Source organism: Lycium ferocissimum, unplaced genomic scaffold (assembly GCF_029784015.1).
Source record: "Lycium ferocissimum isolate CSIRO_LF1 unplaced genomic scaffold, AGI_CSIRO_Lferr_CH_V1 ctg3655, whole genome shotgun sequence".
NCBI classification, from domain to species: Eukaryota; Viridiplantae; Streptophyta; class Magnoliopsida; order Solanales; family Solanaceae; genus Lycium; species Lycium ferocissimum.
The window spans coordinates 22,979-38,730 of NW_026725453.1; the positions used below are offsets into that span (position 1 = coordinate 22,979).

General features: G+C 33.7%; 1 protein-coding gene across 1 annotated transcript; it reads right to left on the bottom strand.

Annotated features, from left to right (window-relative positions):
• Window positions 1–8,263: 8,263 nt before the first annotated feature.
• LOC132044115 (NAD(P)H-quinone oxidoreductase subunit L, chloroplastic) lies at window positions 8,264–11,078 on the bottom strand. Its single transcript, XM_059434604.1, has 5 exons — window positions 10,872–11,078; window positions 10,686–10,775; window positions 10,489–10,599; window positions 10,071–10,165; window positions 8,264–8,616 (listed from the first exon to the last, which is right to left on the bottom strand). Exons 1-5 carry the CDS (start codon window positions 10,974–10,976, stop codon window positions 8,463–8,465), a joined length of 555 nt encoding a protein of 184 aa, XP_059290587.1. The 5' UTR covers window positions 10,977–11,078; the 3' UTR covers window positions 8,264–8,462.
• Between the last annotated feature and the right edge of the window lie 4,674 nt (window positions 11,079–15,752).

The window sequence follows — 15,752 nt, forward strand, 5'->3', positions numbered from 1 at the left end:
TTAGCTTGGGGATAGTATAACGCACGCATTTGTCCCGGGGTTATAGTTGGTGAGGTGTTGGGGTTCCTACTCACGTCATCTCCAACATTCACATCCCCATCTTTTGATTGGGGAGTGCCCAACCTACTAGTTTGCTCCACATTTGCCAACCTAACATTGATACTTCCCACATCGGTCCTCATTGCACTCATCTCCGTGGTCATCCTTGCAAACTTCCTAAGTAAGAGAGCCATTGAGTCCTCTCCATCATGAGATTATCCTCCGGAATTAGTCATGGTACCTACAAAACTCAACAACCAATATTAGTAGTAAAGTTCCTCACGTCGCTCGTATTTAACTCTCAAAGTTTACCACTCAACCTAGGGCTTCGGCCAAGGCTGGGAATGAAAACCACTTGTCCAATCAAGCCTCACGATTGCTAAGCTTTGTGGAAGAATGGATTCTTGTGTTAGGAATGACGGACGACTCAAAACAAACGGACAAGAGCCAATAAATGTTCAACGAAATAAAACGAGAAAAGCTTGAAAAAATTGGTACGAAATAAATTCGGACTCAAGAACTAATTTAACCATCAAGTAAGAACAATTACTAATTGTTAATTAGTTAGAAGAATCAAAGAAAAGAAACTAGAAGAAGAGACAAACCTTGAAGAAGAAAGATTTTTTTTTATTTTGGGGCTGGAAAAAAAAAACAGGGGAAAAATTTGGTGAACAAGGGAGAAAAACTGGACTGAAACAGGGCCAAAACAGAGCAAAACAGGCTCTGAAACTGGCCTTCACGCGCGCTCAGACTGCGCCTGGGCCTGGGCAGGCGCGTGGGGGCGGGCTGACGTCAGCGCGCGTCAGTTTTTTTTTTTTTTTTTTTTTAAATTTCATATTTTGCTAATTTGAGGGCCTACCAACTTAGTATTTTTTTTTCCTTTTTTTCTTTTTTTCTTTTGGCCCACAAACACTTTTGACTTGAGCACTTTTTGGATTAAACACACCTTTTGAGATTTTCTTTTCTATGAAGATTTGAAGTTCTTCAAGAACACCAAGAACTCTAAATTTCCAATCACCTTCAAATCAACTCCAAAAATTCTCAAAATTCGAATCTAGGTTCCCCTCCACTAATAAAAACAAGCCCAATAATTTTCAAACCCTAATTTCTTCTTCTTCTCCAAGACCACCTTCAAGTTCTTCCACCTGCAAACTCCATTAATGGTGGATGACTAAAAAATGATCCAATTAACTTGAAACTTTGAATTTTGACTCAAATAACACTAGGGAACAAGAATCTAGTGTCAAATCAACGAAACAAACACAATTTTTTTTTTTGGGTTTTGAAGAATTTCGAATTTTCTAAATATATATATATATATATATATATATATATATATATATATATATATATATATATTTTTTTTTTTTTTTTTTTTTTTTGTAGAAACAAGGATGAAGAATTGATGGAACAATTCTCCTACCAACCTCTTGATACCAAATGATAAAATTCCTAATGGAAACTAGAAATTTCAAAAAGGAATTAAAAAGCAAGGAATTAAGGTAAAAGCAAGACCCAATTAGTAAAGGAATTATAGGCAAATCTAGGTGTGTTAAACCTAAATCCTCCTAATTGATTCCTACTAATGAACCTATACTAATTGATAATAAACAAGGAAGACTCAATGAATCCACAAATGAGCAATTCAATGTAGAAAATCAAGGACAAGAGTTTTAGATTACCAACCAAAGATCCACACAACTAGTCACAAAGATAATCTCTAATTAACTAACTAAACAAACTATTACTCATAAGAGGTTTTCTTCAATAATCAAGCTAAAAACTAATGAAATGAATAAGGCAACTATATATAGTCTTGTCTTTTACAACTAAGGCCCAAAAGTGACCTTTTGCAAAATTAGCCACAAGTTGGCCGAAAATAGCCAACATTGGCTCTTCTTTGGCCATTTGCACTTCTAGCCACTTTTTATGACTTTCCTTCTTATGCCTGCATCTTCAACATCCTCCCAAGCAATCATCCACACTTATACACTCTTGAGAGGTGTTCTTCAAGCGCCTCCAATGCCCCTCTCTTCATAAACATCACTTGCAAGTCTTGGAGTTCCTTGCCTTGGCTACGAGTGAATGGCCTTGAAGGAGTGGTGCCCGTTGGTATCGTATCATCTTATCTGAAAATTTTCTAAAAGAAGCCCATTGTTGAAATTGAGTCAAATGGCAAGGTTGTTTTGTATAATTATAAGGAAAATATGTTATTTTGTTATAATGTATACAAAGTATGTTTACCCTAACTCTTTTGTATGCGTGATTTCGATTTTAAATTTGTATCAATTACATGGTTCATGTGTGACTCAGTGACTGTTGGGCGGTGGAATCTCTTGGATGGAGTTGTAAGTTTGAGTTAAACAATTAAGCTGCAATCCTTTGATTCATGAATTTACACAAGCAACTTAACCTTTTCTTTCTCTTTTTGTATTGTTCCTTCCATTTAACAAAAAGAGGATGGTAACTATTCTATGATATAGTGGTGAGTTAATGGATTATGTTCAGAACTATTCTATGGTTGTGCTAACTGTCTTCACTTAATTGGTTTTTTGTAAATCTTTTTTCATGATTTTTAGATTAACAATAATTTAGCTCTATTCATAATAAGTGATGGACATAATGAGAGATTAGAATATATTCTTCTCTTCGCAAGGTAAAAACATAAAGCATTTTTTCAAACTAAAAGTTAAAGAAGGAAAGCAAACCAATAGGGAAGCAGCAATTCCAATTTTTGTTTAATTAGTTGTTTTTGAGAATTTGTTTAGACATTTTCTCATTTCTGCAGTAAAGTTTTCAGTGTATGTCATTCTCTTGAAGTTAGTTTTTAATTTTAAAATATTGAAGTGAATATGTCAAATCAAAGAGTAGTGATCCATATGAGAGGAAAGAAAATGTAGCTGCTGACTTTCATTTGGAACAGATAAGCAAATTCTTGCTGTTACTGTTAGATGTAAAGCTAATAGCAAAGTGAATTTGGGAGTTCATGTACTCTGTCATCAAATATACTATGTTATATCTGTCTTCATCATCTTTTATTTGCTTAAAGTAACATTTGGTATCATTTTGTTAAATTTAAAGCAACAATGTCAAGTAAAGTAGCGTTTCGTTAGTAAAACAAAATACATACTAAAGTATATGATCTTTAGAATGAAAAAAATAGAAAGATGAACCTCCCCTTGATATCTTAAGATCGCTTCCTATTAAAGGTAACCAAAGAAGGGAATAGTGTTACTGAAACAACACATCTCATTTTACTCCCCCTCATTATATCGACCTATTTTGGTTAATATAAACAGTATCTTGAAGTTGAGAGCTAAAGTCTCACCCCACACACCATTTTGCTAAGAGGCGGAACGAGGATTTGAACTTTATAGTCTGATCATAGCTAAGAAAACGTGCACTTTTATAAGGTGATTTTATTTTAGTTAAAAACATGGGTAACAAGTCGAGTAGATACATACATACAGTTATATAGATGTAAAGAACTACTTAACTACAGATGTGTGTGCCCTTTTCGATGATTCAAGGAAACTACAGATGCTGATGTCTGGGCACTGAAAATGAAATATGCTTTTCTTTGATTCGAGGAACTACAAATGGTGATGTCTAGGCGCTGGAAATCATTATGCACAAAGAGTCGAAAAGTTGATGTTCCCCATTGCACATTGGAGACTCCAAAAAATCATTATACACAAAGAGTCAAAGAGGGGAATAATGTAAAAATTGAATGTTTCTAACATCTTTCTTTATTTTTCCTTTTTCTAGTGCAAGTGGTTTTAAGCTGTGCTAGCTTTGATGTTTTTTTCTTTTCTTGATGGTTTGGTACTATACGTACTTTGAAGACACATTTGATTGAGTAGAATTTTATTGTAAATGACAAGATCATCCCTTTCACTTAAACAAACTCAACTTGCACGATTTGATTCCTCAAATTTGTGGCAAGCTGAATAAGTTCCTGCAAAACTATCTACAAATTGTCTCTCTAAGTTGGGCTCAGTTTTGTGGCTTATATAGCTCAATAGTTTCTACCAAAACTTTGTCTACAAAGAGTCTTTCTATGTTGGGCCCGTGCGTAGCACAGGCATCACTTTCTAGTATTATAGAAGCAGCAGTTGGGTGGGACGAACAAGGCTACTTTGGGTATTTCAGATAATTGTACCCTTGCAAGTCACTTCAATTTGCAGCCCTTCTATTTGCTACTTTGGATGACACGTGCTCACCTTTTTTTAATTTATGTGACATGTGGCTTCCACTTCGCTTCTATCCTCTTCCTACTGCGGATGGAGCACTCTTCATAACTTCTCTGTTACGAACATAATAGCATTGACAAATTTCTATTTTTATTAAGTGTCCAAAAGGGACTAACACAGTAATGAATACTTATATCAAAAGTTATATAAATTATACAATTTAACCAATTATTTTTTTATCTCACGTGGACATATGTCATAGTACTAAATGTTTATTCTCTTCTCATAGATACATGTATGCACTTCAATTTTAGTTCTCCGACATTTATTTTTTCCGTGCACTTTTACTTGTTCACTTTTGACTTTTCATGTTCTTTAAGAATTAATAAATGAAGTACTCCCCCCGTCCCATATTATTTGGCTACATTACTAAAAAATTCTAATATTTCTGTTATATATAACTGTCCAAGAGGGGCGAGCACAACAACAACAAATTATACAAAAAGTTGTCTGAGTTGTACACTAAATTTGGACTTATTTCAATTGTACTCGATTTCTTTCCTTTTTTTTTTTCCAGTTGTGGGTCCACTTCATTTAATAAGTACTATTACTTGGTTTGCCACTTATTCTCTCTACACGTGTATTCTACTTTTACGTTATCATATTTCTTTACTTCTACACTTCATTTTATTACTCTATTATAGAAAGCACATGAAATTGTACTCTAAGCAGGGACTAACATATGTACATTTAAGAAGTTTAACATTAATTCTACCTCTTATGTGTTTACTTTTTAAGTCCCCACGTGTCCGCAGTGTCTCAATTGTCCTTTCATTTCCTTCATTTGGCATATAGTCCCTCTGTCTCAATTTAATTGTCTAAGTTTGACTAGACACGGAGTTTAACAAATAAAGATAGACTTTTGAATCTTGTGATTCTAAATTAAAAATGTGTATAATATAAATAAAATATCTTTTGAATCTTGTGATTATAAACTTGACATGTAGGATATTTGAATTGTCAACTTACTAAATATAAAAAGAGGCGGACATAACCAAAATAAGACAAATTTTAACAGCAATTGAGAAATTAAGGGAAAAAAATAAGAGGAAAAGAAACAAAATATGGAGACTCACTAAGGAGGGCTGCTTGGTGGTTCATATAGTTGGTAGTCTGAATTTGAGATTTTGTTGTTTTAATTTTTCGTGTTTAAATTAGAGTTTTGCTATTAATTTTGGTGTGTTTATTTTACAAATTTCTTTGTTAATTAGATTTAATGCCGTGTCTCAATTGTCATTTCATTTCCTTCATTTGACATATACTCCCTCTATCTCAATTTAAGTGTCTAAGTTTGACTAGACACGGAGTTTAAGAAATAAACTTTTGAATCTTGTGGTTCTAAATTAAAAATGTGTATAATATAATAAAATATCCTTTGAATCTTGTGATTATAAACTTGACATGTAGGATATTTGAATTGTCAACTTACTAAATATGAAAAGAGGCGGACATAACCAAAATAAGACAAATTTTAACAATAATTGAGAAATTAAGGGGAAAACTAAAAAGAAAAGAAACAAAATATGGAGACTCACCAAGGAGAATCGTGGTATCCTTTGCAAGATATACAAATCATAAAGACTAATTAAAATGAGCAATCAAATTAATCACAGCAGGTGTATCAGTATGTGCATAGTTTGCTCGTTTTCTTAGAAGTTGAAAGAGCGACACTTAGCGAGTAGCGACTGTTCTAAATCTTGGAGTAGACCTTAGGATCGGTCAATTCATTTACTATAAGTTTAGCTCTCCTTTTTCCTTTTCAGTATGCACCAGAGTTTGGAGTTGAGATAATTGTGTCTTGTAAGCACATTCAAGCAGCGTTCCATCCAAATTTAACATTGCATCAACTTCTCCTCTCTTCATTTTCAACTAATGGTGTTGGTACCGGATACCTAGTAGTTTTCTCGTTGCAATCTGTTTTTTTTAAAAAAATATTTAAGAGGTTGTAACGTAACCTCTACAGTCCCCTCTCTCTTTCTTTTAAACTAGTAATTGTACCCGCGTGATGCGCGGTCAGTATCAAAGAAAATTAATACTATATTGACATATTTAAAATCAATAAATTTGTAAAATAATAAATATAACTGTTAATATACTATATTCAATGTCATCAATGATGCATACTTAAATAAAAAGTTTATATTGACACTTAATATCATAACACGATTGCAATTACGTTCGACATTTTGGTAAGGAAAAAACATTCTGATCATATCCCATTGACAAATTTTAAAAAGGTTATGATTAAGAAGTAATTGTTAATTAGTTGACTTCTATATTTATTTGTTTAATATGCTAAGACTTGGAAACGTAAATTTATCATTTTATTCAAATTTAATGGTATAATTTTTCATTTCAAGTTTTCAAGCAAATTAGACTTAGTTTTAAAACTTTATCTTTTAATTACAATTCAAAAACTAATCTCACCTAATTTTATTATATTGTCTATTAAGATTGTAAAAAATTATTACATCGCCTTTTATTGTTAGCTCGTGACTTGACTTAATATTTTTACTCATTGTTCTTCTTTTAATATTGGGATAAAAGGAGAATCTAACAACATGCTCTTAGTACCTTTTATTATTAGTTTATAACTTGATTTAATATCTCTACTTACTATTCTCTTTTTAATATTGTGAAATTTAAGAGAGATTTTCCTATACAACACTAATTTCTCTTGCGTTTTGCCATATTATATTTATTTCCCTTGATTTATTTATGACACTAACCTCCCTATTTATGACATTAACATTAAAAAAAAAAAACTGGATTATGAAACTTTTCACAGTCCAGTATCATTTATTATGAGAACTTTTTCACTCAATTTAAATTTATCACATGTTTTTGTGATTTTGATGTACTTTATCATTGTTTTCTTGTGCGACTCTTTTATCATAAGTTTTATAGACTATTAGTCCAAATAGTTAAAATACACCAATTTTATTAAATGATATAATATATAATGAATAATCACATTTTGATCCTCTATATTTTCTGTCGATGTGCCAATGAAGCTTTCAAACTTGAAAAGTAATTGCCAGGCTTGACTTCAAGAAGATTTCTACTTTCTTTATCTATTTTTGTTTAATTTTAAATCTTTCATTTATCTTCGGTTCTAGACACTTTTTTTGTTTGTTTGTTAAATACTTATAAAGATGTTGAACATTAGGGCAACCACAAAAAAAAAAAAAAAAAAAAAAAAAGTAGGTAAAATTAAGAAAGAGTCGGCATAAGCACAAATTTCTTTGCCCTTTTGAATCCCAACCTTCATACTGAACTGCTTAGTTGTAGCTTGAACTCAAAAGATCAAAGAAGTTATGAATCTCTCAGTTTCATATTCCGTGTAATGCCAAGAGCGATAAAATTATCATAAATTATTCAAGATAAATATAGATTATGCACCGATTAATAACATAAGATCAGATACAAAATGATATTAATGAAATTAACTTCATAATTAAGCCAAAAACATACAAACATATATTGGAAAGCTTTATTTCTTTTGATAGTGAAATTTGTAGGAGACCAACAACTTATTTTAATTGATTGAACAAACGATACACAAAACAAAAAATAAAAGAACAGAGTTGTGACTCATATCACCCCTTTAGCAGCATTATCTTGAGCACTTCTTCTAAATTAAATTTTCAGACCTTTTTTTAAAAAAAAAAAAAAAAAATTCAAACTCCAAATTTTTTGGAGCTTTGTCCTAAAATTGTACACATGTCTCAAGCCGCTTATGCCACTTGGCTTAATGTGGTGCTTCTTCCTCTCCTTTTAATAATATATAGATGTTGTTAAAGAGAGCTAGAGGCTACGTTCTTGGGACGGAGATATAGAAGTGGGTTTACTTGACATTTAAATTTTTTATCCAATCATTTGATGTATAAAACACGGAATATAACAAACTGACAAAAGTAAACAATAGCTAATTTAATTCTCAACATTCTCTTAACGATTGCTTCCAAAAATTTGTTTCGCAAGTCTTTGGAGTTTTGTTTTTCCAGTTATCTCTGTAAATGTGACCTTTTTACAAGATCTTTGTTGTTGCATATATCTTTATAAACACATGACAACAACTTTACATTGTGGAAGATACAATAAATCACCATGATACAAATTCAGACTTACATGTGTCAGAGATTATTTATGAACTTGTATATGCTATATTTATAGTACTTCATAGTCTTCTTCAGTAGCCCATGGATACTTCCTGTACATATTCTTAACTTGAGATGGATTTTCTGGCGTAGACCATGGGTACTTCATTGATGAATCTCTTGGGAACTTTCTGAAGTTCAGAAATGGTGCCCATAGAAGAACCCTAGTTTTTGAAAGAATTCTCTTGGTCAATATGTCAACCAACTAATTATCAATTCCAAACATGAGAAATCATTAGGAATATCTTTTCTTTCAAACAAGTTAAATACATACAGACTAAATGCCTATTTTAGCATTTACTGATTGTCTATGTGCTTTTTCATGTAAATGATTCCAAACAAGAAATATAGTAATTAAATAATACACTAGTAAGGGCATAGTTGTTACTCATTCATGGAATTTGACAAATTGAGGGAGGGATAAAAAATGTTGTACTCCCTCCGTCTCATCTTAATATATGTGACATTATTTGACTTGACATAAAATTTTAGAAAAAAAGTAATACTTTTGAAATTTGTGGTAAAAAACAAGCCTTAGATATTTATGTGGCTGTAAATTATCTCATAAAGTTAAATTATTTCTAAATATAGAAAAATAACGTTCTCTTTAACAAAAGAGAAATCAGTTATCATAGTTCCTTCATTTGTTTCAATTCATTCAGAAGTACAATTATTCCATCTTATCACATCCCATTATCAATCAGTGTTTAAAGTAAAAAATTTAGACGTGAATTTTAATCAAGAGAGTGTTTTGTTCTATATTTCTAATTGTATATAGGCTTAACGCATATGCGGCCCCCTAAATTTGCCCTTTTTTTCTATTTTGGCACCTTAACTAAGTGTTGTTCCTACAACCCCTGAACTCGTCTTCAAGTGTGTCTATCAACTATAATCCGACTTACATAGTATTCCATCTTCAATGTAGCAACATGCTAATATGTATTCTAATTTAATTATGCCATCTTTTAACTAAGATTAGCAGCAATTGAGAGGGAAAAAAAGGAGCATCTCTTAATTAAGTTAAGGGAGTGAAGAAAGAGAACCAACAGAAACCGACACATCCATGGACCTAAAGATTAGCTTACCATATGTCTAAAATATTACTCCGCCTTCATTTTCCAAATTCAATTTCTGCTTCTAATAAAAATCAGATTTAGGGGTTTAATAGACACACTTGAGAACAAGTTCAGGAGTTCAATAGAAATAACACTTAGTTAAGATGCCAAAATGAAAAAAAAGGAGCAAGTTTAGTGGGCCGCATATGTATTAAGCCTTGTATATATAATTGCTTTTTACGTACATCTACTGTTCGACGCTGAAGTATTGGATTTTGCCAAACCCCTGAAGGCCTGAACCATCTACGTACTTTCAATTATTCCAAGAATCTTATGCTGCTTGCTAGCTTAAATTTGTGGTTTGTAGGAATTTTGATATTCTTTATTTTTCCTCCATGTTTATGTGGTATTTTCTAGTTTCTTCACATTGTTATAGTATTAGTAACTTCATTAGGTCTGATGGCGTTTGGATTACATATTAATTCTAGTTTACCCTATTTTGGCCAGAATTTCAGGTAAATAATTTATTGAAAATATCAATACATGGTATAACCACCACTTACCCTGGAAAGAAAATGAAGACAAACATGAACTGCAAATACATCTCCAATAGGTCCCTCTTGTACCACCTTTTCCTAAGCCATGTCATTATGATAGGCTGCAATGGAAGTCACATAAAACAGAAAGTGATAAAGAGAACAAATAAATAAATAAATAATAACAAGAGCATACTATAGACAACTAGCATAGTTTTAGAAGTACTCTATTTTTCAGAGTTTAAGTTATATATATGGATGACGTAAAAAATATTTACTCAATGAGGTTATTATAAGTCAATACAAGTAAATATCTATCATTAATTATGCATAATAAAATTGATAATTAATCTGCTCGCAAATTAAATTACTATGACAATATAAAAGAAATTATATACTATAAATGTTTATAACTAATTAAATCCATGTTTTAATCTCCACTTACTGGGCAAACAAGGAAGTAGAAGAATGCGGAAATGGCCAATTGGGTCAACGCCCAAATCAAGTCTTCTTCATTATTCACTCCTGTCACTGCCAAAGCTGGCTCAGCACCTACCTATACATTTATTATGGATTCTTGAAAAACCAACTCTTATCAAGAAAGAGCAAAATAAATATATAAGCTAATTAAAGGGTTCTTACAGTGGCCAAAAGTGTTCCAACTTGAATAGCCAATGAGGATTTTGAAGAGACCAACCTTTCAATAGCCTTCAAGTTGATGCCTTTTGATGCCTGTTAAAATTGAATTCAAGAAAAGACGAGTAAGTTCCTTGATGGTATATAATTAATTGATTGTATATATATTGAGAATTTCTAAGGAAATGAAACCTTTTGTTGGATTGATGATATCTGGACTTTTCCATGGAGAAGAGGAAGAGGAAGAGAAGGCAAAGCCTTAGGAACAAAGGAGGTGTTCATGAATGAGCAGTTCATCTTTTGGGTTTTTCCTTATCTGCTTGGTTTTTAGTTGTACATGGTTGAGAATGCACACAAAAAGGGAAGAAGAGCTTTATTTTCAAGTCTTTTTTCACAATATAATAAGAAGTTTACAAAAAGTCTTTCACTTATTCCTTTTTAAAATTATATGTATATATATACACACACTCACTCTTGTGTTGATTCATCTTATTTCTTCACCTTTCTAAAATAAATTAATGATACTAAAAGGTGGAAGATAAAAAGGTACTATTGAGATACAGCTACCTCAATAATTGTTCAAAGCTTAAAATAAAGTTTTAAAGATTGACAAACTATGCATAAAAAAACAATCAAGTACAAGGAGGAACAAACAAAGATGAGAAGAACCAGCGTCTAGACAGATCTCCAAAGGAACCAGTGAAGCAGTCACAACATGAGAGGAACAGCTCAGAGAAACTGGTCCTTAGAAAGAAGAACAAGAGATTGTCGAGAGAAGCTGTTTCATGTCGACTTAGAAAATTGGAAGTTTTAACTCATTCCTATTCAACAAGGAACCGAAGTTCAAATTATGGAACAATTATCATAAGTTGAACACATCGAATTAGCTAGGAAATATGAGAAGGAAACCGTATGCGCTTAAACAAGAAAAGAAGGAAATCCATATCAAATAAGGATTGGTTTTCACAAAACTTATGAAACCACGTCTTGTGTGGATTCACAGAATTGAAGGCGACAAAAATTCCTATAAATATAGCACGTCAAAATCTTTGGAACTTGACCACATCTAAAGAGAGATACATCTAGAGTGATTTCACAGTCAACATCAGAGTTTCAAGGGAGCCAACTAGAGAAGCTACAATGAACCTGTTTCTATCAAGATTTATCACTCTATTCTTGAGCTGTAATAGTTAGGTTCTTAAGTGTGGTTCAAAATCTATTTACTTTTCCTATAAATTATAATAGGTGTTTATCGAGTTGTAAGGAACTTCTCTGACTGGGTAGTGTCATTGAAGAGAGTAGAAAAAGAGACAACAATTTGGAACTGTTGAGGAAGAGAGAGCTGGGGGGTACGGATTGTCTGTAACAATTCATTAGGTGTACAAATCATTGTAACCTTTAACAAGTTACTCATGCTCAGTGGAAAGTTTGGGCAAATTTCTACAGAGGTAGGTCATGATTTTTCCTCCCTTGAGCAACGAGTTTTCAGCACTATATTCTTGTGTTGATTTATTATTCTGCACTTTGCCTTCTTGCGTAGTTACTCAAAGGACTTGGTTATATTGTGTTATATCCCGTATTTTGAGCAACGGGACAACTTGAGTGAATTACGATAAGTGAGAACAAGACTACCCCGAGAAGTGAAGTAGAGACTTTTGTGTGTCTTAAAGACTTAAGTTGTGTATGATTTTAATGTCATGAAAATGTCAAGGAAGCATTGGAGTCATATTCCATTTTTAGTAAGTATGCTAATTTTGGAAAGTTTAAAAATTCAAAAAAAAAAAAGAAATAAAAACACCATGTGGCCGGCCACCTTGGGTGGGCCATGGCCACATGGATGGTGAATATTTGGTATACTAAAAGATGACTTAGTCATCTTAAGAGCCATTTCCACACTTAGAAAAATTCTAGAGAAATCAAGAAAACTAAGAGAGGAGAAAAAGAAGAGGGTTCGGCCATAGCTTGAAATTTCAAGCTCAAAATCAAGCCATCAACAAAATAAATTCTTCAAGCAAACTTGCTAATTCAAGGGTGCTAAGTAACGTGGAGTCGTTGTTTCGGGCAATAGTTTACTCGTTTTCTCTATCTACCAACTTTGGGCAAGTTAAGAAGTTGAAGAAGAAATGTGAGTTTTAATCTTGTTTTATGTGTTATGAATGGTTTATGTGTGTCGTAGTATGCTAAAATGGAAGAAATTCATGATAGAAAAGAAGTTGAAGTTGGGCCGTGCATAGGGGGTATAGCCGTGCATGTGTATGTTGTGTTGAAAGCAATGTATTAATGTTAATTAGCATGTTTTGATTGTTGTGGTGTGAAGAAAAGAATGAAATCATCCCTATGTGTGGAAGTGGTGTTGGCCGAATGGTCCCCTTTAGTGTAGTTGTGAATGAACCAATCGTCGTTAGTATTTTCGTTATCGTCGTTATGAATTTTATAAGGAAAAATACAAGTTTGATGACTCAAAATAATGTTATGTTGGGTATAGGATGATTTGGAAGTTTATGTGAATTTTATGTAATTTTTGTATTTATGAGGATTGTGTTGTTAATGTGTGGATTATTAGTGTAATTTATGAATTTGGAAGGAAGGAATGTAGATCATGTTGTTCTCGGGTTTGAAGACCAATTCGGGTGAGTTGGGACAATGTTTGGGTTGTTTGAAATATTGTATGAATTACTTAAAGTGTTCTTGTATATGGTTTGAATGGGTTTGAATTGGTAATCGAACGTATAAACGTTGATATTAGTTTGAACGTAAGAGGTTGAAATGAGTATATTATGAATGTTGTTGGAATATCATGTATGTTGTTAAAGTCGTGTAGAAAGAACTAGTAATGTTGGAATGCATTGTGAATTGATTATTGATGTTGTAGCTTGGTTGTTGGTTTGGTTGATGTTGAAATTGGCCGAGTTAAAATCTCGGGGTTGGTGTATTTACTAGTGGGAAATCTTCGCCGAAATTTTCGTAGAGAATTTAATGTTCGTTTGAAATTGAATGCCTAAAGGCTTATGGCTAATGTTAATATAATTGGCGTTATGTAGATCTTGGAGTTGCCGAGAGTTGAGACTTGACTTAGCTTGCGAGCGGATAAGGTATGTGAGGCGTTACTTTCTATTCTTTGGCATGTCTTAGTACTACTAGGCTATGACCCGAGCCTCGGGGTAATTCCACTCTTAGAATCCGAGCTTAGATACGTACTTTATCCGTTCCTAAAGATATACTCTTTAAGGTAACCAAACTAAGGTTCTTATGTTTTCAAAAGATTGAACTTCAAAAGTCTCATAAAGAGTTTTGCTATAAAAAGGGTCCCGAACTTCAAACGCCCGTAACTTTTGTATACGAGCTCGGAACGCCCCAAAACATAATAGGTAAGTTCATAAGACATAACTTTCCCCCAACTCTCGTAGTCGGGCTCGGATGGGGGTCGGAACCCGTCCATGTCACACCCCAATTTCTGATAGGGCATGATGGGCACCCGACCCTTACTTAGGGCCGAGCGAACCCGCAGACTCTCATAATACTCATAGCCATACTGGGCCCGGCCCGCAAAGCATAACATAGCCACATAATGAAAACTTTTTTTTTCCGACAAATCAAACATGCTTTTCATCTTTTTCAAATCAAATAAAACCCGTAACCATAACAAATCTGTAAACACATGAAATTCATAACACAATGCATAATGATACATCGGCTTACATAGCCGCTTACAAACGGACATCTCGTACACACGACACTGTCTGCAAAGTCTCTAACATGAAACAGACTTTCATAACATAAATGCTCTGACTCGGCGCAAAGACTCGGGAGAAAATGGAGCTTGCCAATCCATTCGCACATCTTCTACTAACATCCTCTACTCATCTATCCGTACCGCGCGGCATGAAACGCACCCGAAGAAAGGGGTCGATGAATATGTACCGAGCATGTAAAGCATAGCATACGTAAAACGAGATCATAACCGAAGTAAGGAGTACGAACGTAAGCAAAATAACCGAACCAAGGTGCTTGCGTATCCGAAACACAAATCGTACAACGAGGTACCGAAGACAAATATAATAATCGAATGCCGAAATGCTTACCGTAACACATCATAACATCATAACTTATCATCCGAGTCGACATTAACCGACCGATCATAATCCAGACCGTCAAAATCACATACACACATACCGTGTGTCAAGTACCAATGACGTCAATATCACACATACACATACCGTAACGCATCACAACATCATGACCGGTCATATGAGATGCCAATAACCGATGTGGGATTGGCCTAAACCAATGTGGGATTGGCCTAAATCAATGTGGGATTTGCCTAGACCAGTGTGGGATTTGCCTAAACCAATGTGGGATTTTGCATCATCATTGGGTTTGCCCCACCATTGGTTCTGATTCCAACTGATCATATTCCAGAATCCATACATATAACATATCAGACTTCGTATCACATCATATTACGAAATACACATCATACATATATACACCGGCCGAAAGGGGCTCGGCGACGGACACATCATAACACCATAGTACATACACGGTTCCCGGCCAAAAGGGGCTCGGCGAACCGGACACATCATACTCCGAAAAACACATCATTTACAAACCGAGAAACCATATGCATATAAATCTTTATTACTGACTCAACAGAATGATCAAACAAGTCCTCGTTTAAAAGCCAAAACAGTAGTCAAATCAAGTTTCCTCCGAACGTCACTCGGGAACAGATCAAATAGAATTTTAGAAATCATAGTTACGTATCAAAATCGTATGCATAAAAATCCTCATTTCAAACTCAACAAACAAATAAGTAATCGTACTCGGGGGTCGGAAAGATAGTCATATTGAATTCTTTTCAAAAAGTCGTCAGAAGTACATAAAGGAGAGTCGCGGGACCCACGAACGGGGGTCCACCCGAGCCGGGCCCGCCTATGGAAAACATAGTCATCATACATCGTGGAATCATTTTTGAGCATATCGAGGCGATCTGGTTCTGTCTGTGAAAGTTACGGGCTTTCGTAGTTTTCCGGAATCATTTAGGAACAAAACTCTTTTAAAAACCAAACTTTT

What these genes read in the sequence shown, in the direction of transcription:
- LOC132044115 (XM_059434604.1), bottom strand. Translation starts at nt 10,976, where the DNA reads ATGAACTGCTCATTCATGAACACCTCCTTTGTTCCTAAGGCTTTGCCT. An exon ending in TATCATCAATCCAACAAAAG is followed by an intron (nt 10,776 to 10,871) that starts GTTTCATTTCCT and finishes CAATTTTAACAG; the next exon opens with GCATCAAAAGGCATCAACTT. An exon ending in TTGGAACACTTTTGGCCACT is followed by an intron (nt 10,600 to 10,685) that starts GTAAGAACCCTT and finishes ATAAATGTATAG; the next exon opens with GTAGGTGCTGAGCCAGCTTT.